General features: G+C 42.2%; 1 protein-coding gene across 1 annotated transcript in view; it reads left to right on the top strand.

Moving 5' to 3' along the window:
- The window catches only part of myo7ba (myosin VIIBa), a 29,983-nt gene that overhangs the window by 4,379 nt on the left and 2,018 nt on the right, over positions 1-23,586 (top strand). The window contains exons 10-44 of the mRNA XM_032525799.1: positions 2,099-2,175; positions 2,263-2,382; positions 4,549-4,688; positions 4,836-5,046; positions 5,129-5,264; positions 5,957-6,126; positions 6,244-6,384; positions 6,502-6,660; positions 6,758-6,850; positions 7,365-7,459; positions 7,553-7,637; positions 7,730-7,948; positions 8,799-9,008; positions 9,087-9,296; positions 9,397-9,555; positions 10,395-10,715; positions 10,804-10,964; positions 11,053-11,179; positions 11,254-11,373; positions 12,375-12,548; positions 13,154-13,381; positions 13,755-13,922; positions 14,681-14,798; positions 15,631-15,757; positions 17,196-17,362; positions 17,465-17,646; positions 17,739-17,860; positions 17,964-18,118; positions 19,243-19,396; positions 20,140-20,295; positions 21,738-21,843; positions 21,943-22,056; positions 22,168-22,255; positions 22,414-22,520; positions 22,775-22,960. Of these exons, the coding sequence (XP_032381690.1) occupies positions 2,099-2,175; positions 2,263-2,382; positions 4,549-4,688; positions 4,836-5,046; positions 5,129-5,264; positions 5,957-6,126; positions 6,244-6,384; positions 6,502-6,660; positions 6,758-6,850; positions 7,365-7,459; positions 7,553-7,637; positions 7,730-7,948; positions 8,799-9,008; positions 9,087-9,296; positions 9,397-9,555; positions 10,395-10,715; positions 10,804-10,964; positions 11,053-11,179; positions 11,254-11,373; positions 12,375-12,548; positions 13,154-13,381; positions 13,755-13,922; positions 14,681-14,798; positions 15,631-15,757; positions 17,196-17,362; positions 17,465-17,646; positions 17,739-17,860; positions 17,964-18,118; positions 19,243-19,396; positions 20,140-20,295; positions 21,738-21,843; positions 21,943-22,056; positions 22,168-22,255; positions 22,414-22,520; positions 22,775-22,960 (5,306 nt within the window). The remainder of the gene's footprint in view (positions 1-2,098; positions 2,176-2,262; positions 2,383-4,548; positions 4,689-4,835; positions 5,047-5,128; positions 5,265-5,956; positions 6,127-6,243; positions 6,385-6,501; positions 6,661-6,757; positions 6,851-7,364; positions 7,460-7,552; positions 7,638-7,729; positions 7,949-8,798; positions 9,009-9,086; positions 9,297-9,396; positions 9,556-10,394; positions 10,716-10,803; positions 10,965-11,052; positions 11,180-11,253; positions 11,374-12,374; positions 12,549-13,153; positions 13,382-13,754; positions 13,923-14,680; positions 14,799-15,630; positions 15,758-17,195; positions 17,363-17,464; positions 17,647-17,738; positions 17,861-17,963; positions 18,119-19,242; positions 19,397-20,139; positions 20,296-21,737; positions 21,844-21,942; positions 22,057-22,167; positions 22,256-22,413; positions 22,521-22,774; positions 22,961-23,586) is intronic.

Below are 23,586 nucleotides of genomic sequence, written 5' to 3'. Positions count from 1 at the left end.
GCTCTAACCTGGACAGGGAGCCAGTGAAGTGAGGCCCACACATGTGTATGTATTTCAATGATCCAGTAAGAATACGTGCTGCAGCATTCTGGACCATTTGTAGACCTCGCAGACTTTTCTTAGGCAGCCCCGAGACCAGGACATTACAATAATCTAGTCTAGATGTAACAAAGGCCTGAATAAGGGCATCGGCATCTTTAAGGGACAATACTGATCTGGTCTTTGCAATTCTTCGGAGATGAAAGAAGATTAGATTATACTTTATTTATTTATTCCACGACGGGGAAATTCTGTCGTTACAAGTAGCAGCATAGCAGCAACAGCAAAAAACAGAACAAAAAACAAAACAATAACACACAAACAAGTAAGCACAAAGAAATACAAGGCAAGAAATACAAGGCAAGAAATACAAGAAAGAATAGACAATGAAAATATGGTAGACTGAGTAAGTAAATGCCGTCAAACAAAAGAATTTTAAAGTGCGTGTCCATGATAAGAGAACAATATTGCGGTGTAGTGACGTTAAAAATTAAGTTGAATGTGTAATTAAGCAAAGAAGCAAGAGTCGGTAGCATATTTAAATTATATTAACCTGAGACCATAAATATTGAAGTAAGTACTTTTAATAAATAATATAATATACCAATATTAAAGATAAACAGAAAGTGTGTGATGTAGATGGGAGAAAAACAGGAACAGAACTACAACACTATCAGGTAGAGCAGGTGTTGTAGAGTCTGACCGCGGCCGGGATGAAGGACCTGCGGTACCCCTCCTTCTTACATCGTGGTTTACATCTGCTGCTGAAGAGCTGCTCAGGGACCCCACAGTGTCATGTAGGGGGGGGGGGTATCAGTCTGCTGCTGAAGGAGCTGCTCCCCACAGTGTCATGTAGGGGGTGAGAGGTGTTGTCCATGATGGATGTCAGCTTGGCTAACATCCTCCTCTCCCCTACTTCCTCTATGGTTCCAGAGGACAGTCCAGGACAGAGCTCGCTCTCCTATCAGTCTATTGAGTCTGCTCCTGTCCGGTCCGAGCTCCCCCCTCCAGCAGACCACAGCGTAGAGGATGGCAGAGGCCACCACAGAGTCATAGAGGTCCTGAGGAGAGTCCTACACACTCCAAAGGACCTGAGTTCTCCTCAGCAGATGGGCGACTCTGGCCCTTCTTGTAGAGGTCTTGGGTGTTATCATCCAGTTCAGTTTATTGTTTAGGTGAACACCCAGGAATTTGAGCTCTCCACTACTCAATGTCCAATCCCTGGATGCTCACCGGTGAGAAAGGGATGTTTTCCTTCTGAAGTGACTATCATCTCCTTTTGTCTTGCTGGTGTTAAGCTGAAGCTGGTTGAGCTCACACCAGCTGACAAAGTCCTTTAACCGACCTGTATTCCGATCGTTCCCTCAGAGACACCAACCAACCTGGTTCATCGGAAACTTCTGGATGTGGCATGGGTGGGGTTGTGTGGTGAAGTCCGAGGTGTAGGGGTGAAAAGGAAGGGGGAGCACCGTACCCGGGGGGGCACCTGTGCTCAGTGCACCACGTCAGACACACAGTGATGGAGCCTCACATACTGTGGTCTTTGGTGAGGTAGTCCGTAGTCCATGCAGCCAGATGTTGTCCACTCCGGCACTCTCCATCTTCACTCTGAGGAGCGAGGCTGGATGGTGTTAAAAGCACTGGAGAAGTCGAAGAACATGACTCTCACAGTGCTCCCGCTGTCCTCCAGGTGAAGCAGCGACCTGTGCAGCAGGTAGATCACTGCGTCGTCGACTGCGAAGGCGACTTTTGTCTTACTTAATATGCAGGTCAAATGAAAGTGACCGATCAAAAACTATCCCAAGATTCTTCACTCTGTCCTTGCACTTAATGATCAAGTCATCAATGGACAGAGTGAAATTGTCATAAAAATGACTTAATCTAGGTGGTCCTATAGCTATCATCTCAGTTTTGGCTGAATTGAGTAGCAGGAAGTTTGCTGATAACCAGCTGCTCACAGCAGCCAATACTTTTTCACCACTGGATACATGTCCTGTAGATATAAATAAATAATTGCATCTCTTGAGCCATGAAAGATATTCTTCTTGCGTGATTTCAGGTACCATAGTAAATAACCTCGAGGGCTGTGACATCCTCAAATCATCCAACGCCACCATGGCCAGCCAACTTTTGGAGGTATATGTAGTTTGGTCTTTTTTTTCTTCTTTTTGAAAAAAGCCAATAAAAGGAGGTGAGGTGACTGTGGTTGTCCCGTTACTTCAGGTGGATCCCAAAGCGCTGGGGAAAAGTCTGACTCAGCGCTCCTTCATGACAGCCAGAGAGAGTGTGACCAAAGCTCTGACCTCTGCCCAGGCTGTGGACGGCAGGGACGCCTTCGTCAAGGTAACTAAGTCTGGAGCTATGTTTTCATATTTCAAAAGGTTATGCAGCTCATGTTAAAGGAGTCGTAGGGAGGATTTCAAAGATCCAGGACTTGAGCATTAACAACTTCTCAGTCCCTCCCCCCTTTCTGCTAAAGCCCAAAATGGTCTCCTAAGCCACACCCCCCACAAGGGAAAGCTGTGCACGATAGATGCGTGTGCATGGTCAGTGATGCCAAACCTTTTCATTCTTAACAACAAAGGAATGATACCTGATGTGCTGTGGCTGTTTTACATAAAATGTTACTTTAACTTAAGTTAACTTCTGGCCTCTGGAATTCTTTGAAACAAAGTAATCCGAGGTGGGAAGGAAATCCTGTTTTGGTTGAACTGCTCACAGCTTAGTCCAAAACTAAGGCACCTGCCGTGATGGGTGCCAGAGACACTGACTAGTTGGATTGAGTCATGTGATAAAAAGGTCGGGAATGGAACCGTTGGTTCATTGTCAGGCTTAGCTCAACATCCATCAACGTGACAAATATCCTTAAATTTACTGATTATTAACTGACTTATTACTCGTCTCGAGTGATCGCTGAAGAAGAAGTAGAAGGACATGCTTGTATGATAATACACTAAACTTTAGCAGCATAGTCATGGATTCTATCATGTTAACTAACATGCTAACTTTTAGCAGGCAAGGATACTGATGTAAGTATATTGTTATGATACTAGCTAACCTACAATATGTTAACGTCTTTGTTTGTTACGTCTCTGGTCACGCCACGGTTAGAAACATGCTGTTTCTTTAGGTCGGGTAGACTCTACCTCCATTGATCCTGTTAGTTGGTTTGCTGCTTTCATGGCTGTACTAACGTTACAGCTGTAGCACGCTGGCTCCACGTGTTTACAGACAGATCTGGCAACCCGGCCTGGCTGTCCAACTGGCCAGATGATACCAACACACAGGCCCAAACACAGACAGACATCACGTCACGGAACGGACATTACAAAAGGAGAACATACTGGAAGTAGCATTGTTGGCAGAAAAGATAGTATTTCATACCAGCATGTTTCCTTAATATATGCACTGCGGTCATTTTTGGATTTATTACTGTAAACATATTACATATTGGACCTTTAAGCTTAAAGTATAGCATAATAATATTGATCTGCAGTTAACACTGGATGAAAAGTTTTTCGGAGTTATCTTCTGAACACAATTCTTTTCTATACCCTTGATTGGCCCAAAGTGTCTTTCAAACCTGACCAGGACAGACAAGGCTAATGTGTTTGAGAGCAGAAACAGTTAACAATGGAGACATTTCCCACAGCATGGATGTAATGACATGTCACTGTAGCTACGTCTCCATCCACTTGTCAATCAAATTATCTGAAGTTGGTAAAACCTCCTGTGACTAAATCTGGTGAAAGTGTGTTTTCATCCAACGGCTTTACAGCCAATAAGAACCTGTGGTGATGACATCACACGCTGTAGGACAGTAGGACAGGTTGTAATATAATAATTATGGGCCAGCTGATAGCAACATATCAAACTACAATAGGAAAACAACACTATCAACACATCGCTATGATGATGCAGATGCAACTTGTCTTTAATTGCCCACCCGGCACCGCTGCAAGACTCTTTTTTTGAGACATGTCTCTGTCTGAGCGTCTTCCATTGTCTCCCAGGACGTCCCACGGCTTGTCCTAACCTTTGTCGGCCATTTCCTTCACGAGTTCCTGACACGTCCATGCTGTCGTTGTGCCCCCCCCCCCCCCCCCCCCCATGTGTGCAGACTGAGGAAATACTGGGGGGAAATGAACTACAACTTCTTCTTCTGCGTTTTGTGGCGGGTTGCAACCCTAAAATGACCTAAAACTTAATCAATTCCTTATTTATTCAGCAAATAAGGTTTCCATCAGCGTTTATCACATAAGTCATATATCAATCAAGAGAAAATCTGATGAAACCAAACTTATTTCCTTTGTGTCGATATTCATGAAATTCCATCGAATTTTATTGTTCTCATAAGGCATTTTTCATTTGATATCACTTAATTTGGATAAAGATGTGTGGATGGAAACAGAGCTAGTGTGTGACATTTGGATCTTTTGTGTTCTTTTGTTCAAACAGTGTGTGGCATTATGTATAATATGAAAAGCTGTCCTCTGTATATTTGTCCAGGCTATTTATGGAAGACTTTTCCTTTGGATTGTGGACAAAATCAACGCTGCCGTTTACAAGCCACCTGAGGATTCCAACAAGGTCCAGCAGTCAATAGGCTTGCTCGACATCTTTGGTTTTGAGAATTTCACCAAAAACAGGTTGGTGTTCACAACAACTCTCATGAGCTTAGAGCTCTATTGCTGCTGTCTTTAAAGACAAAGGACACATTGGTAATTGACACATTGCCTACAATCCACCCATCTTTTTTTTCCTCTTGTGCTGTTGCAATTGTTGAACTGTTGCAGCTTTGAGCAGCTGTGCATCAACTTTGCCAATGAGCAGTTGCAGCAGTTCTTCGTCAAGCATGTTTTCAAACTGGAGCAGGAAGAGTATGCCCATGAAAACATTGTGTGGAAGAAAATAGACTACAAAGACAACCAATGCACCCTGGACGTATTGGCCAACAAACCACTGAACATGCTGGCGCTGATTGATGAGGAGAGCAACTTCCCCAAGGTCTGTAGCCTCCTTGTACCTCGTAAAAGGCTCATGTAAAAAAGGAAATGTGGGTTTTAACTCTCCTCTGTGTTGTTTTCAGGGCACAGATACCACCCTGCTCCTAAAAATGAATCAGGTCCATGGGAAAGGGAACATCTATTTTCCCCCCAAGAACAACTATGAGACAGAGTTTGGAATCCAACATTTTGCTGGAAAGGTCTTCTATGATTCAAAAGGTACTTTTAAAACAAACCATTGTTGTGCTCGTCTTCCCCCCCACCGTCCACCATGCAACTTTGACTTTTTTTGACTTCTTCTGGGTCTAAATGTTTTTTTGTTTTTTTTGTTTTTTTTACATTTTTGTTACTTTTTTTCAGATGCTACAAGATTAGGATTAGACACCCAAATTCATTGAAAGTAGTGAACTTATTTTACCCCTGAAGAGCGTTATAGGGAACCAGCCACGCTATTTCTACCTGACAATTTGGTGGAAAGAAGCCCTAAGTTTCTGATGTAGAAACGTTTTTAACATGCATCAGATTTGAAAATCTAGAATTTCAAAATCCACATTTTAGGCCTTAAAAGGTCTTACATTTGCTGAAGTATTGTGTTCTAAGTCTTCAATAATTTTAAACAAGTCTTCGTTTGTCTACGTCTAACGCTACTATTAATGCTCATTGAAATACTTTTTTTTCATTCCGTGGTCTTGTAGTTCTTTCTTATGCTCGTCCAAATATATTTTGCTGAATATGTAGAGATTATTATTACTCTGCGTTGCTTTTATTCAATTTGAATACATTTCTTCACTTTGCGAGTTCTTTTGTGACTCTGCATTTTGTTCGACTTTAACGTGGTGATATAGGTTTTAATTTCCTTCATAAAGGTCCCGTCCCGTAATCTGTTCTTATTCTGTGGGTCTTGTTTTGAGGTTTCCTTGAGAAAAACCGTGACGCCCTCAGTTCAGATCTGATTCACCTGGTGGAGACCTCCACCAATAAACTCCTCAAACACACCTTTCAGGATGTTCTGTCTACCAGTACGATCAAGAGCAGCGTCAACCCCAGGATGATCGTCACCTCGGCCAACAACAGCCTCCGGGTCCGTGCAGCCTTTAGCTTCAACATTAAACACAAATATATTGTCAGTTATAAAATAAAACCTGCTAATTATCTATGTAATTACTTAATCTATTTGACATTTATTTGTGTCTGACAGCAAGCGTCTGATAGCAAGAAGCGTGTGCCAACTCTGACTGGCCAGTTCCGTCAGTCTCTGGATTCCCTGATGAAAACACTGACTGTGTGCCAGCCCTATTTCATACGCTGCATCAAACCCAACGACTTCAAGAAGCCCATGGTGAGGAAAGAAGCTGCATTCACTCCGACCAAACTGAAACTCTTCCTAAATGTGTACCAGAAATGACTGAAATAGTTTAGTGTGAGTAAATCCGATCCCACTCCTCCTGTGTCTCAGCTGTTTGACAGAGAGCTGTGCATGCGCCAGCTCCGTTACTCTGGGATGATGGAGACCATCAGGATCCGGAAAGCTGGGTATCCCGTCCGCTACACATTCGATGAGTTTCTGACTCGCTACCGCGTCCTTCTGAAAACTTCCCTCTGTGATCCCAAAAGAGTAAGTTGGAGGTCTTAACGTGATATTTTTTATCATAACGTCCTCACACCATTCCTCATCTTCTCTTGCTGTATTTGAGTGATGATTCATTTTACAGGAAGGTAAAGAGAAATGCTGTGAAAGCATTTGTGAGTCAGTGCTTGCTGGAGAGGGCGACTGGAAGACTGGCAAGACAAAGATATTCCTCAAGGTGCTGCCTTTCATTTTTATGTCCAGTCTGTTGTTAGTGAAGGATATGTGTGGAGGCATACAAACTGTGAATACCTGATGTTGAAATAATAATTCCACTAAATTGTAATCAGAACTGTGCTTTTAATTTCTCTCGAAAGAAAGAAATAGAATAGAAATTTCCGATAAGTAATTTTACTGTTACATAAAAACTATAGTAATTACACTCATTTGAGGAACTTAAATGTAGTTTTTATTCAGGGTTGTCTGGATATGAAGCCTCATAATGTTGGTGACCCCTGACCTTTCCTGTAGTGCCACTATCAGGTTCCCATTTGTGTTATTGAGGGATTTGTTAGAAACACAGCAACACAACGCTGGTGGTCACCCGACTTTTTAATATGCTTTAGTACAGCCTCAAAAAACACATTATTTGATTATAATTTCCAATATATTCAGGTATTCAGTTGCTTATAATATGTACATTGGGAGTGAATATTTCCCCAAAATAAAAACTTGCTACGGTTTTCTCTCAGGACTTCCATGACACAATGCTCGAGGTGGAGCGGATCAAAGAACTAAATGAGAAAGCCCTTCTGATCCAGAAAGTCCTGAGAGGATACAAATACAGGTATTGGGCTAAAGCTTTAAAATGAGCTGCTTTTTTTCTTATTTGCTCATGTAGTTTACAACTTAATGTCTGTTGGACTTACGCCCTCTATAGGAAACAATTCCTGAGGAAAAAGGCAGGTGCTCTTGTCATTCAGAAACACTGGAGAGGACACAAAGGCAGAAAGCTGTACAGAGTGGTGCGTCACTGTTTAATACATCAATATGTAGTATAACAACGTGAAAATACAGGCTTGACTTGCAATAAATCCCTTCAATTATGTTTTCATAGGTCCAGCTGGGCTTTGCGAGGCTGCAGGCACAGGTTCGGTCTCGTCAGCTCCACTTCCAGTATAAGAAGAAGCGGGAGGCAGCCCTCGTGCTGCAGGCCCAAGCCAGAGGATACCTGGCCCGAAAGGAATGGAAGCGCAAGAGAGACGCTGTGATCCTACTGCAGGCACACACCAGGGGTGCGCTGGCCAGAAAAGCTGTCAAAAAGAAGAAAACGGATGTAAGTTCAACTTAAAGTGGCTATATGACACTTTCAGTTTGTGTTGATTTCACTGCCCCCCTTTGAATTATTGCCCACTGTAGATTACAGAGTTAGTGGTACGGGGAGGTCATATAGTCCGGATGAATGTTTTTCTCACACAGAAAATCATTCATATACAATAAGAGAATATGTGACAGATGCAAGTGTTGCATACGGTAACTTATCCTACTTTGGATGTCTCATGAGCTAAACCAGGTTTCACTGTCACTGGGTCACGAGCCAACGCATTAAGAGATTGTTGTAGCAACCGACTTTATAATAACTATTATATTAGCTTTAAGTTGTTTGTTTAATTTCCTTCTTTTATGTGATGGTCCAGCTCCAGTATCAGCCATAACTACAACATATCACTTCTAAAATAATATTAAAATACAATGAAGCCTACATACAGAAATCTCCTGCTGTCTTTTACCTGGCTGGATACAACAACACAGGCTTTTCTGGCGTAACAAATAAATCTGTGTGAAAATCTGTAAAAACTATATAAAACTAGCTTTCTTTTCACTGTCAGTCTTGTTTGCTGTTACAGGTCATTTATGATCATCAGAACATTTCAAAGTTACTTACAGTATATTCACTTTAAATAACTTCGAAGAACTCTTTCTGGGTGTCAATTGTAAAATACAGTCTGCAGAAAGTAATTATCAATAAAGATATCATAATTTTACAGTTTATGTGTATTCATTTTTTGAATGTTGTTCACTGCTGTTACAAATGAGTTATTTGGGTTGCATTGTTGATTAAGTAGTAAAAGCAGGCTGTTGTGGTTCCTTTTTCCCTGACCTTCCTTTGTGTTGGGTTCTTTCAGATTTACCTCTCTGCTAAAGAGAAAGAAGAAGAGCGGCGAGTCATTTTGGAGAAACAGAAACATTTGGAGGAAATGCTGAAGCGGAAGAAAGAGATGGAGGCCAAAGCTCAGACTGAGTCCATCACAGACCAGGAGATGGTGGACAGCATCTTTGACTTCCTGCCTGTTATGGTTGGAGGGCAGGAGGGCCAAGCACCTGTTGGATTTGAGGTTCGAGAACGGAAAGTTTAGCACTTTTTTTATTCCTGGTAGAGTCAGTCACTGCATGTGTGTTTCTGTTTCCATTAGTTTGAGGGGAAAAGGACAATTATCGAGGAGATAGACATCGATGAAATCCCTATGGAAGAAGATCTTCTCAAAGAAGACTATGATGATCTGGATGAGTACTCCTTCTCCAAATTTGCCTCCATGTACTTCCAGGGTGCAGCCACCCACACTCACATCCGCCAGAGGCTTCCGCAGCCCCTGCTTTACCATGAAGACAAAGGAGATGTCCTGGTGCTTCTCTTAAATCACTTTAATTCATCCTTTCACTTGTTCTATTATGAGGAATATCTTTGTTTATTTCATTAACTTCTTTCTTTTATGTTATCACCAGGCTTCCCTGACAGTGTGGTGGATCATCCTGAGGTTCATGGGAGACCTCCCTGAGCCGAAGAAGAAGGTCCAGGGAGCCTCCACGCAAGAGCGCTTTGTGCCACAGGAGCTGATCTCCAGAAAGGACAGGCGTCTCAGCCACATGGTTGGCCTGGATCAGGTGAATATCCCCATAGTCTAGAAGGATCCACCACGTTCAACTTCCGGGATTACTCTTGTTCTGCTGGAAATTCCACCGGATAACACCCTTTTTGGATGTCCATTTTCGGATGTTCGTCCCGGTCCTCTGTCTCTGTGTTGGCATTCTAACCTCTGGTGGATTTCTGAGGACTAAGGTTACCTGGTCCTCAGATCTCTACAGGGTAAATCCAGACAGCTAGCTAGACTATCTGTCCAATCTGAGGACTATGGTTACCGGGTCCCAGATCTCTGCAGGGTAATCCAGACAGCTAGCTAGACTATCTGTCCATCTGAGGACTATGGTTACCTGGTCCTCAGATCTCTGCAGGGTAAATCCAACGACTAGCTAGACTATCTGTCCAATCTGAGGACTATGGTTACCTGGTCCTCAATCTCGCAGGGTAAATCCAGACAGCTAGCTAGACTATCTGTCCAATCTGAGACTATGGTTACCTGGTCCTCAGATCTCTGCAGGGTAATCCAGACAGCTAGCTAGACTATCTGTCCAATCTGAGGACTATGGTTACCTGGTCCTCAGATCTCTGCAGGGTAAATCCAGACAGCTAGCTACGATCTGTCCAATCTGAGGACTATGGTTACCTGGTCCTCAATCTCTGCAGGTAAATCCAGACAGCTATCTAACTATCTGTCCAATCTGAATTTTCTGTTGACGACTAAAACTACTTCTGGGAAAGGTCTGGCAAAGCGAGACTAATATCCGCACAAAAACAGACTTTATTAATTTGGAATATTGCCTTATTGTGTAGATTACTATTCATTTTTCATAGATTTAAAAGCATTATTTTCTGACTGTTTTAGAGGGTGCTAAGGAATAACAAAGAAAGGAAACCTTCCACAGTACCCGAGGAGCCCGCACAAAACAGAAAGGCCTCCATTTTCACAGACATTCTGGCAAGAAACAAAAAGGCTTCTGCTGTGCCTGGTGCCACGGCTCCAAACCCAAAGGTTTACACCGTGCCAGAAGGAAGCCCTCGAACAAGGAAGGGATCCACATTCACTGACCTACTGTCCAGAAACAAAAAAGCATCCACTGTGGAAGCATCCACCAACAGAATCCAAGAAAAATCCACTTCAAAATCTACTTCAAGCCTCAGGAAACCCTCGATCATCATGGAGGAGGTGAGGTGTAAGCCTCAAAAGCTATTTGACTTAGTGTTGCTGTGCTGTTCACTTAGTAACATATTGATGGATGTTTTGTTTCTTACAGTCGGATGATCTGACTGAAGTTTCCAAGCCTCCCACCCTGCAGACTGTGAAGGAGGACAGTGACATCATGACTGAAGAAGGACCCACCCTGGACCGGCCTCTGACGGCACTTGAAAAAGTCCACTTCATCGTGGGATACGCCATAGTCAGACGTGACCTCAGGTAAAAGAAGCTCCATTTACAATCACATACATCCAGGTTTTATCTTTTTATTCTCTACTAATATAATATGTGTCTTTTGTCTGTCCAGGGATGAGATTTACTGTCAGATCTGCAAGCAGCTTCAAGATAACAGCAATCGCAACAGCTACTTCCGTGGCTGGATCCTGCTGTCCCTCTGTCTGGGTGTTTTCCCTCCAAGTGATCGCTTTCTAAGGGTTAGTACAACTCATACAGAGTGTGTGCGTGCTGGGATGTTTAACTCACCTCTTCTTATCTCTTCTTTTGGCAGTACCTGCAAAGTTTCATCCGTTTTGCTCCAGGAGGCTACGCTTCCTACTGCGCTGAAAGGCTGCGGCGCACAATAATGAACGGAGTGCGAGGGGAGCCTCCAGCCTGGCTGGAGCTGCAGGTCCTGCAAATATTTCAAATGGTTTCATGAGCATTATCCCTGTAGAATTTGAAAAAAAACATATATTTTTGGTTTAATTTGTCCAAGTTTGAGATTTCTGACAGCGCACAAAAATTCATTTAAAGCTTTAGTGCGTTTTTTTTTCATATTAATGAACGTCCTTTACATTCAAGCCATTTGTCATTTGAGTTGATACTAAATAAGACTTAAGGATTAGAAGGATTTCTCAGTATGACTATGTTTAGAAACTGGTGGTGTCCGCCGACTGTCATCAGCAGAAAACCGGATAAAGATAAGGACCTCTTCAGACGAGTCCGTTAGGGTGGGTGGGGGGGGGTTAACGTTATTTTTTTGAAAGTTTTGTTGTCATTACTTAGAATTCTTCATGGGGGAGACAGAAACTTGCCAAATGAGTTGCTCCAAAGCTAATTAAGACGATCAACTCTCGTCTCTCGTAGATTTGTTCAGAAGATTGTGTTGTCTGGCACATTTCACACACAAACACTCAAGTAAAGATAATAACCTCTTCTAAAGAGTCCGTCATGATTTTTAAATCTTCCTTGTCCTCCTTGGCTACTAGCAACTGTGTGGAGGGGGGCGGGGCGGTGCACGGTGATGGAAGGCTTGTATCATATGGACGCACTGACAGTGTTGTTGTCATTACTTAGATTTCCTCATGGGGGGGACAGAAACTACGCGCTATAGCTTTAAAAGTATTTCCATTGAAAGGTTTCTACAGTGAGGTTTGTGGATTACATAGAGTATAGGGCATTGTTTTTAAGAAAAACAATAAGTGTTGAATTTTGTAAATATAAATTTTCTATGCTGTGAGCACGACAAACTAAACCCAACTGTCTGCATGGCTCGATACCACCAATGTAAGTGACAATGGGTTTTTGTTGTTTAGGGAATTGATCCTTTAACACTTATGGACTTCCATGCACAGTAGATCTTATTAATGTTTAATTAACATGGTCATTTTATTTTCTGTACTGTGATAGGCAACCAAGACAAAAAAGCCCATGATAGTGTCTGTGCTGCTGATGGATGGACGCTCCATTAACCTGCCTGTTGACTCCTCATCTACCTCCAAAGAGATCTGCCAACTCCTCTCCAACAAAGTCAAGCTCAAAGACACCTTTGGCTTTTCAGTCTATGTCGCCTTGTATGAAAAGGTACGCCGTTACATCCGCTCGGTGTGTACTGTATCTTACTGTAGTAGGAATTCAGTATTCTATACATAAGGGACAATTATACCCCATTTTAGGGATGTAACGTGTACTCAATTCACGATTTTAAGTTTACGATACGATTTTAAGTGTCCTCTTAACAACTAACCCTATGAAATTGTATTTTATCTTAAATAACAAAACTGACGTAAAAAAATAATAATTAATGATTACATTTTAAAAGGAATTCCACATCCAAAAAAACTAAGTTAATTGAAAAATAAATCTTTCCTAATTAATAAGGTAAGAAGAGTTACGTCTGAAGTCAAATTAAATTTAAAAATGAAATCAAAAGTAGATTACACCTAAGGTGACCAGATCAGAATGGGTCAAATTTGGCCTCCACCGTTTATATTTATTGGACAATATAGATGTTACTGAGGGTTTCCAATAAGCAGATGTCCGAGGTGTATTTTGCACACTGGTTACACAGCACTGTCTCACCTTTTTAAGACATTTTACATTAATAAAGAAACTATTGTTTCCTCTTGTTTTAGTGATTTTTAGAATATCTAGATATTCATAAGTTCACATGTTGACCTGTCCTGAAGGTGTGGGCTCTGGGCAGCGGGCGGGAGCACGTGATGGATGCCATCTCCCAGTGTGAGCAGGAAGTCAAGAGGAGAGGAGGGCAGGAACAGCACGCTCCCTGGCGTCTCTTCTTCCGCAAGGAGGTCTTCACCCCCTGGCACGACTGCAAAGAGGACGCGATCAGCACAGACCTCATCTACAAACAGATCATCCACGGGCTGAAGTTTGGAGAGTACCAGAGTGAAAAGGTGGGCTTATATTTGGATGATTATCTTCTTCCGACATTGTTTCATAGTGTCTCTCAAATGGGGGTACATGTGTACCCCTGGGGGTGCTTCGGAGAACTGCAGGGGGTAGGTGAAATATTTTGCAAAATGCTAATTTCAAAGCATCATGCATATTTCTTAAAATACAAAAATTCTACTATAATAATGAATTAACTCAGGGGTGTCCAGTTCCAAGGCTGCTGTTTAATGAATCTATCACTGCCAGCTCTATGTTGTACTTCTTTATATATTGTGCTGGTAGGGGCTACTAAAGAGTGTACGTTATTAGGAACCACTTTTCTAAGATATACATTTGACATGTATTTTTGTCTTCATTTCACTTTCACTTTCACAGGAGGAGGATTATGTTCAGCTCGCTGCGAAACATCTCTACATCCAGCATGGCTCAGACAGCTGTGCAGAACATGTGAAGGAAGCAGTTCAGGACTGCATCAACAACTCTCGGCTGGAGGCCAAGTCAGAGGCCAAGTGGGTGCAGATGGTCAGCACTGCTCATGCTCAGGTCAGTCAGGTTATAGACAAAGTGAGAGCAGAAGACTACAACTCACTTCACATACATGTGAAGAAGGTTTTGGGCATTTAATTTAGGCAGGCAGTACAGTTTAACCTCACTGTGTTACTGTGCAGTACTGTCCCAACTCTCGGAAGTTCCTGTCTTCCTGAAGGTGGATTTAAACTCATACTCTGTTAAGCTTAAGCTTCAAAACCAAACTGGACCCCCAAGACAGGCTTAAACGGTTTATTGCAAAACTAAGAGATCACCAGGGCAGCTGGGTGAGGCAGGCAGTCAGGGATGCGAGTGGAGATCTGGATGCAGACGGAGAACAACAGGACGAGGCTAGAGGCAAAAACAGAGCTACAAGGAGCTGAACGTTACATTTGCTCGTCAAACAGACAAATGTGTTCTGTGTTATCTTTCTCTGTGGCTTTGGCAGGGTTAGCGGCACGGGTATTATACAGCTGGTACGTCTCCCGTAATCTATGGAAGCACAAAGTTGAAATATTATTCTGGCTGGAAAGGTTATGAGGTTATGTTGGACACTGACCTTAATGTCTCAATTTAGTTCATAATCTGAAAATTTCACAACAAGTCCCACCACACTCCCCTTGTGGGATTAATAAAGCATACAATATTATTATTATTATTATTATTATTATTATTACAAACCAGTAAGTGCAGCATGAACAGAACTGAACAGAAAAAGCTCTACAATAGCCTTGAGTTGAAGTTTCTGACTTTTTTCTTCTGAACCACCCAAGGGTCCGTTTTTGAGTTCAAGACAGAAGGCAGACTCCGTGAAGGCCGAGATGGTGGACTACGCCCGAGAGAAGTGGCCCATGTTCTTCTCCAGGTTCTTTGAAGTAGTCAAACTGTCAGGTAGGCATCTATTAGCACACACTGTGTCATAGCTCCTGTTATGTATGTATATATTTTATAGATTCACAAATTATGATAATAATATTCATTTAAATAATATCATATAAGGCTGTTTACACCCATGGGTGAGAAGAAAAGACAATGTGTTTTTCTGTTGGATATGAAATCTTTAAAACAAATAACTTAGAAAGGTAAAATGATTAAAGACGTCATACTCCAGTTTGTTAAATAGTCTGCCCAGAGCCCTCTGACTAACTCTGTTAGCAGCGACATGCATGACGCCAACATCAGCACACTGGGGTTAATTAGAGCACAAGACCAGTGTACCCCTTTCCCTACATGAGATTATGGACATAATTATATTATACTAGGTAAGGAATTAATTACTTGTTATTTATTAACTAAAAGGCCAATCCTTTCTTGTGTCTTGTTTCTCTGATTCTCTTTTTTGGTGTTGGGTTTGATTGTAAGTTGAATATCTTTTGAGTTTTGAACTCTGTCTGGCAGCTTGTTATGGACATTTTTAATTATTTTCTGTCATTTAGTTGACAAATCGATTAATCCAGAAAATAACTGATGAATTACTTATAAAAAGTAATTGTTAGTTTCAGCCATAAAGTAAAGGCTCCATGTACATGTAGGCTGATGATAGGGCCTCTACCAGTGTACACATTAATGCTGCACTCAAGCTCTTTCTTTCAGGGGGGGGACCATGATAGAGAAAGGGCAGGCAACACTTCACTGCTGCACAGGAATATAACTCCTAAATCGGCTCATTTCATCTAAGACACAGGATTTATTGAGCTTGTTTTTCCCATGTCTCTTCTCTAAGGTCCTCCGCTGCCAAAGAGCAAGTTCATTGTGGCCATAAACTGGACTGGTATCACTTTCCTGGACGAGAGAGAGAAGAGGCTGCTGGAGCTCTCCTTCCCTGAAGTCACCGGAGTCCACACCGTGAGGTAGAGACCAGGCTCTCATAGAGAGACCTTTTTCCGCAGCGCTGCGGAGGAACCAATCACAATCGTCTTGGGCGGGTCTAAGCTCCGGACGGAGCCACGGTGCCTCTGCTAAATAGTTTCAGGAAGGAAGTTGTTCTGGTGGAACATGTGTACGTTCAGAAGTAGTTTTAGTCGTCAGCAGAAAACTCAGATTGGACAGATAGTCTAGCTAGCTGTCTGGATTTACCCTGCAGTGACCTGAGGACCAGGTAACCATAGTCCTCAGATTGGACAGATAGTCTAGCTAGCTGTCTGGATTTACCCTGCAGAGATCTGAGGACCAGGTAACCATAGTCCTCAGATTGGACAAGTAGTCTAGCTAGCTGTCTGGATTTACCCTGCAGAGATCTGAGGACCAGGTAACCATAGTCCTCAGATTGGACAAGTAGTCTAGCTAGCTGTCTGGATTTACCCTGCAGAGATCTGAGGACCAGGTAACCATAGTCCTCAGATTGGACAGATAGTCTAGCTAGCTGTCTGGATTTACCCTGCAGAGATCTGAGGACCAGGTAACCATAGTCCTCAGAAATCCACCAGAAGTTAGAATGCCAACACAAATTAAGAGCAAGGGGACGGACATCCGGCTGAAAAAGGAACATCCGGTGGCACTGGAGCAAATCCCGGAAGTGGAACGTTGTGGATATAGACTAGGTAGAGACAGAATCAGAGTGTAGTGTCCCAGTTTACAACGAGGAAGAGTCAGGTTTACTTTTAACACACCTGATCCGGTTAGCTTTCACACTTCAGCTTTGCAAGCACACTAAAGAACTACACATGACTATGTGAAGTCTTGTCATCATCACACACTTGAGCCGCATTTCTCGATTCTTGTGATTGACTGGTTTGTAGACAGGCTTCCCTGTCCTCCCCCATCCTCTCCTATGATTCTCCTTCTGGTGAGGTTTTTCCACTGATTGCTCTCTCTGTGCTACCGCAGCTCTCTTTGTTGTGGTGTTGAGAAGCAAGACACAGGAACTTGACAAGGGTTTTGAGGAGCTGCAGCATTTATTTAGACACAAACTGAAACCTACACTGTACATTTACTACCACTAAACATGTAAATTACTAATTTATTCTTTGCTCTGATATCCGACAGCTGTCTGCTCTGAGGGGATCCACTTTCCCTCTCTCTCTGTCTGTCTGAGCTGTTCCTTAACTATAGCCTGCCAGAACTTTCTGTATTTGGTCAGAAAGTCTGAACCATCCAAAAAATGCTTTCACACAAGAAGTGAACTGGTCCATAATTTAGTTTGATCTGGACTGAGACTACCTCTTTTGGTCAGACCACATTTTGTTTGTAACTGTAAATTGATTTGAATCAAACTGGAAAGTCTGACCCAAACAAGGTAGATATGAAAGCCCCCTAATACAGTGTGCTGTTACTTGTGTTATGACCCAGGGAGGGCAAAGTGCCCGGCCAGGCGGTGAGCCTGCTGACACTGAAAGGAGACTTCACTCTGAGTGGGGGCACAGCTGAGGACATGGCAGAGCTGGTGACAATGTTCCTCAGTGGACTGACAGAGAGATCTCAGTATGCTGTGACCCTGAAGGAAGCCGACAGGCAAGGTCAGAGGCCTAGTTTCTTTTCTTATATGGTCACGGCTAAATCATCTCTTTTAGGGTCATTTCTGCTAATTCCTTACTCATTTGACTTCCATTCCTCTACAGATGACCCCACATTCCTGGGCTTTAAGAAAGGAGAGCTTATTATAATAATCAAAGATGACGAGTTTTCTCAGGAACGTGGCTGGATAAAGGGCCAAAATGAGAGCACCAAACAAACAGGGGCCGTCCCCACCGAGGCCATCTTAATCCTGCCAACACTCAGCAAACCCACCAAGGAAGTCATGGTATATGGACATGTCAAAGACACATCCTTCTCAAATGAGTGATTAGGCTCACAATCTGTGGAGTATTTCATATTTTTTACATTTTTTTTCAGAGCCTCCTCAACTTGTCTCCTAACCAGAGGAAGAACATCATAAAGGAAAACCAGAAAGAAACAGGAACGATGGAGAGAGCAGCTCCTGCCACGCTGAAAGAATTCTCCCTCCAGTACTTCAGGTATCTGGAAATCCCTCCCTTTTCCCCAGCTGATCAGCGGGATAATGCTCACATAAACAACACTAACGGCAGGAATGCCCATCTTGCTTCCTTGATCCTACAGGCAGCCCACTATCGATGTGAACCGGCAGGTGATGTCCCGGAACGCTGCTCCTGAGAGGCTGTGGGTGAACTCCAGAGAGCCAATCAGACAGCCCTTCCTCAAGAAACTGGTGGGCAACGCAGAGCTCAGCCACAAAGCCTGTCTGGCCTTCACTGATATCCTCTACACACCAGAGATATATAAAGGACTAGCATGTCCTGGGAGTAAGAGTGCAGGCAGGTCTACAGTGTCAGCAGGTGTTTGGTTGTGTTTGGCCCGCAGCACAGAGAAGCCTCAACTGTGTGTTCCAGTGTCCCATAACAACCTGCTCTTTGTCTGCACACACCCACTCAACTCAGCCCTCCACTGCAAGCTAGCCCTGTTTGGCTAACATTTGAGACACTTTCAGTTCAATCTGATTTATCAATATAATCATAACTGCTGTTAGTAGTAGGTATAGACCACACTCTGTAATTTACAGAGACCCAACAATTCCCCCAAAACATCCTCTTTTTTTAAATACTATTTTTGGCCTTCATTAGATAGGATAGCTGAAGCCAGGAAAGGGGAGAAAGAGGGTGGTGGACAACATGGCAGAAACCTCTGACAGAACCTGGCTCGCACCCCCTGGAAATCAATAAAGTCTAACCCCAAAAACTAACCAAACAAGCCTCCTTAGCTGCCTAGGTAACAACAAAGAAAACAATGCTACCTATAGCATCACCAGCTAAAACTATGTTCAAAGTTTATAAAACCACAATGGTTGTTGCTCAATGACTGTTGTGCACCCATCCTGTAACATATGGGAGATTATCCCTCCAAGCAGATGCAGAGTCCTGCAGAGGCCTGTGCTAGCAGAATGCCTCTCCATAGTTAATATAGCCAACACCACCAAACACATTAGCCAGTGACTAGGCTTACATGGCCATGGACATGTCATATTCACCTTGGTAGCTGAGTAGTTACAGGGCATGCCATAAAACAGCACGCATCGGATTCCAGCCTTGGGAACTTGGTTGATTGTCATTCCCCTCTAATTCCCCCTGTTTTATACACAGTCATCTGTCAAATAACACAGAAAAAGTAGCTTTGACGTGACTATATAAACTAGTATGTGTAGCCAAGATAACTAGCCTTGCTAAGCTTACTAATATGCTAAGCTAATAACCTAAGCCCGACACAAAACTAACCAAACAAGCTTCCTCAACATGAAAACATGTCTACCTAAAACATCACCAGCTAACACTATTTTCAGAGTTTATGAAACCAAGATGGTTGTTCCTCCTTGACTGTTGTGCACCGATCCTAAAATATATGGGAGATTACCCCACCAAGCAGATGCAGAGTCCTCTCGAGCTCACCGACCAGATCTTCAGTCCCCCCACTCAAAATGAAGCGCTCAGGGATGAGATCTATTGCCAGATCATGAAGCAGATGACAAGCAATACCAACCGGTACGCTAATGTTCTTTCACCATCTCAGGTTCTCTGATTTAAAGCTGTTGGTGGATTTGTTCTGGGGAAGGGAAAATTTGTATTATACAAAATGTTATTTGTATATGAACTCAAAAATCTGTATGATACAGGGGAGTATTTGCAATGTGTGTAAATACAGCCCACCTTTCTCCACTGCTATAGTAATATTTAAATTAATGATGTATTAAAATCATATAAGGGATGTTGCTCAAAGGGTTAGACCCATTATGTTACTGTAGTGATACATAGTTTTGTTATTATAGATAGTAAAGCACTGCAACAATAAGTCAATTGACAAAAAAATATTTTAATTATCAATTAAACTTGACTTGAATTTTCTGATTCTCCAATAAGATATTCTGCTTTTCTCTGTTTGATATCATTGTAAACTGAATATATTAAGGTTTTAGACTATTGGTCAAGCAAAACAAGACTTTCTAAATTGTTAATTTATTAATCAAGAAATATATTACTTAATTAATCGAAATTAATTCATAATGAAAAGATTTGCTAGTTACAGCCCTAGCATAATTTTTTAAGATAATAACCAAGGTTGTAAGCAAATCAAATCTTGGTGAATGGAAGTAACTAGAAGTGTCTTTGATTTGATTTGATTTGATTTAGATGGTAAACAAACAGTAAAAAGAAGACTGACGTTTTGCATTGTGTAACCCCCCTCCCGCTCTCAGATTGTTCTAGATGTATTTCTTTCCCTGACCCAGGTTCAGCGTGGAGCAGGGCTGGCAGCTGCTGTGGCTGTGCTGCGGCATGTTCCCCCCCAGCCAGGCTCTTCTGAAGCACACTCAGCGATTTGTGGAGTCGCGGCGCAGAGAGCCCCTGGCCTCCGACTGCCTGCAGCGTCTGCAGAGCTCCCTGAGGTTAGCCCAACGCGTGGTTTTATACGTCACCAACACACAGCATCGTGTCCCCCCCCTAGTTTCAAGACCCACAGTGAGAGTGTGGTTTCAGCTTGAAAAGAACACTTCACCCCTGGGCAGCAGCTAGCATGATTCAACATAACGACATGACGTGAGAAAAGGAAATGTCAAGCTTTGTGTTTTTAATGTCTCCTGAGATAAAGGCTCTCTAAAACTAAGTAAAGTCTATGGACTTCTCGGTCTGAATTTGTTGAGAGGAAGTTACGTAGTTTAAATGGTAACTCCATTTTTGTGTGTGACTGACTGATGGGAACAACATTTCTGAAACTGGTCCAGTATTAAGCAAGACTGCTGCAGTTAGCAGCGGCTAAACAAGCTGCAATGGAAGTTATTGGGTAATTGCGAACTTTCAATTTCCGCCCTCTAAAAGTTCTGTTTTTGTCACTGACATGCTCAGATTATTATTCTTAAGTGATTAGTGTTCAGATTATTATATAAGTGTCTGACAGCGTTGTGGAAGGATCGCTACAGATGTTAAAAAGATAAAGAGTAAGATCCTTTTAGTTTAACATGAAACATCCCTGAACTCAAACACACAAACCTGCCATACTCCATTTAAATAATTAGTAATTTTATTATCGTAAAATACACTTTATTTTAAGTGATAGAAACAGAATAAAACACCAAAAAGCCGTCTTGGTTCATCTATTCCAACAATCACCACTCTGGTCTGGTTGAAATGAACTCTTAATTCAGTCATTTACATACAGAAATATGCAGGCTCTATACACGCTAAAAGTAGTAATTATATGCATGGAGTCTGCTGGGTTTGGTGATATCGATTTCTGAGTGGTTTCTGGTTAATCAAAAAGGATCTTACACTTTAAAGTGTATTTTTTATTTCATGACTTTGTGGTAATGTCTGACATTCTACCATGAACTCAGCTTGATTTTTGCTAGTTCTCATTAATACTGAGCGGCAAAAGCCAGTGGAAAAAATTTACGATGCACATTTGCCCTATACTGTATGATCACATTGTGCCACGGTTCACAGCTGCCTGTTACAGCGTTCTAACTCGATACCAAAAAAGAGTCCAGGTTGGAAAAAAAAACATTACCCTTGAAGGCAGAACTTCACACAACGCTCACATTGACATTGGCGTTGCATCACCTTCACAGTGGACCATTAACCAACCAAACCAAATTTATTTATTTATTACCACACTGCATTTGCAGTGTGGTAATAAATAAATAAATCTGATTAATTTTCATCATGGCTGCAGGATCTAAGAGACTTATTTTTGATCAGCAAAGTTGATGCATGGTGTTGCATTCTGGTTTGCCATTTTAGTTATAGAGTGTGTACTTATGTCTTTATCTGCCCTGTGGCTTTAGTGTCGTTAAAAAAATAACGTGACTAAGCATTTGCTGTCCTTGTGTAGGATGGAGCCCAGGAAGCTCCCCCCACACCAGGTGGAGGTAGACGCCATCCAACAGAACAGCACCCAGATCTTCCACAAAATCCACTTCCCTAACGACACTGAGGAGGTACGAAACACACACCTCTTCTTTGTGTGAAGTCACAGGAAAAAAGCCAGGTCAAATATTCCTTCAGTAATACCAGCGATTCCTTTTGCCCCTCTTCAGAAATTTGAGGTTGCGACAAACACCAGGATCAGGGATCTCATCCAGAACATTGCCAAGAGGCTCAGTCTGGCTTCAGCGGACGGCTTCAGCCTTTTTGTCAAAACAAATGACAAGGTTTATTTGACTTGTCTCATGTTTGAACATTATATTCTGATCTAGAAATTCAACATGGGTGTTCTTGCATTAACTGTCACACAAAAAAATCTGTCATTATGTTACTTTCAGGTTCTCAGTTTGAATGACACAGACTACTTCTTTGATAGTCTGAGACAAATCACTGACTGGTCCAAGAAAGCCAAGAGGATCAAAGACGGTAAAAAGTGATCATCTGATAGGAGTCTCAACCGCACTTTTGATGGTTCTTGTTTAACTGTTAAACAAGTGTGTGGGGGGGCATGTTGTTTTGTGTGTGTGTGTGTGTGTGTGTGTGTGTGTGTGTGTGTGTGTGTGTGTGTGTGTGTTGCGTTGCAGGTGGGCCAGTCAACATATCCTACCTTGTGTTCTTTATGAGGAAGTTATGGTTCAATGTGATCCCGGGCAGAGACACAAAGGCCGATCTTATCTTCCATTTCCCTCAGGTACATTTGAATAATGCAGCTCAGTCACATCACATTTTCCAGGCTGGTTGGTTTTTCCACATAATATGAAAGCCAAACCTTTCCGTGAACGTAACCGTACCTGACATATAGCTGAGATAGAATCCACACTAGTTCCAGACTGCTCCCTCTGGTTTCATAGCAATGACCAAAAATGAACAATGTAGTGAGAAACAACTTGGTTTCAATCTGTTTCCCACAGTAGCAGAGTTTTAAGATAGCTTTCTATCTTCCAGGAGCTACCAAAGTACCTGCGAGGCTATCATGTTTGCACCAAAGAGGAAATGGTCAACATTGCTGCTCTGCTCTTCATGATTAAAGTTGGCAGTGACAGGAGCCAGGTGGTCCTGATTCCCAGGCTGCTGAAGGAGCTGGTGCCCATGGACCAACTGAAGGCCATGTCTGAAAATGAGTGGAAGAAGGTTTGAGGGGCTTTCTTCTTTCTTATCCCTGATTTCATAGTAAAAGTAGGCCTGCCCAAATTGAGAATAATATGCGATAACGTTGTTGAATATCGCAATAACGACATTACTTGCAATAAATAAACAGACATTAAAGTGTTCTGAGCTTTGCATTTCTGCTGCTTTCAGTACTGTGCTAAAATATAAATTGCTTCTTGTAATTAAAACAAGCTAAAGGAAATCCTTTTCAACAGTCTTTTATGGAACAAATTGAACATTGAATTGAATAATAAAGGCACTACTAACAACAACAACAACGAATCTCATGTCGGCCATGATATGTCGTAGCCTTTTGTTTATTGCGTCACTTGATATTGCGATAATGATTTTAAAAAAATATGGGCGGCCAGATAGCTCATTTGGTAGAGCAGCCATCCATATATATATATATATCTTTTTATAAAATCTACATCTAAAATCTAAAATCTCTATCTATTTATCTATCTATAGCCATATATAGCCATATATAGCCATTTTCACAGCGTGTGACTTGCCAGCCCGAAGGTTGTTGTTTCCTGAAGCAAGCGGAGTTTGAGAATGGCGGCACACACACACACACACACACACACACACACACACACACACAC

Source organism: Etheostoma spectabile, chromosome 9 (genome assembly GCF_008692095.1).
Source record: "Etheostoma spectabile isolate EspeVRDwgs_2016 chromosome 9, UIUC_Espe_1.0, whole genome shotgun sequence".
In the NCBI taxonomy this organism is placed as follows: Eukaryota; Metazoa; Chordata; class Actinopteri; order Perciformes; family Percidae; genus Etheostoma; species Etheostoma spectabile.
Note: the sequence above shows the minus strand (reverse complement) of the source record. Positions and strands in the feature narration are given on the sequence as shown.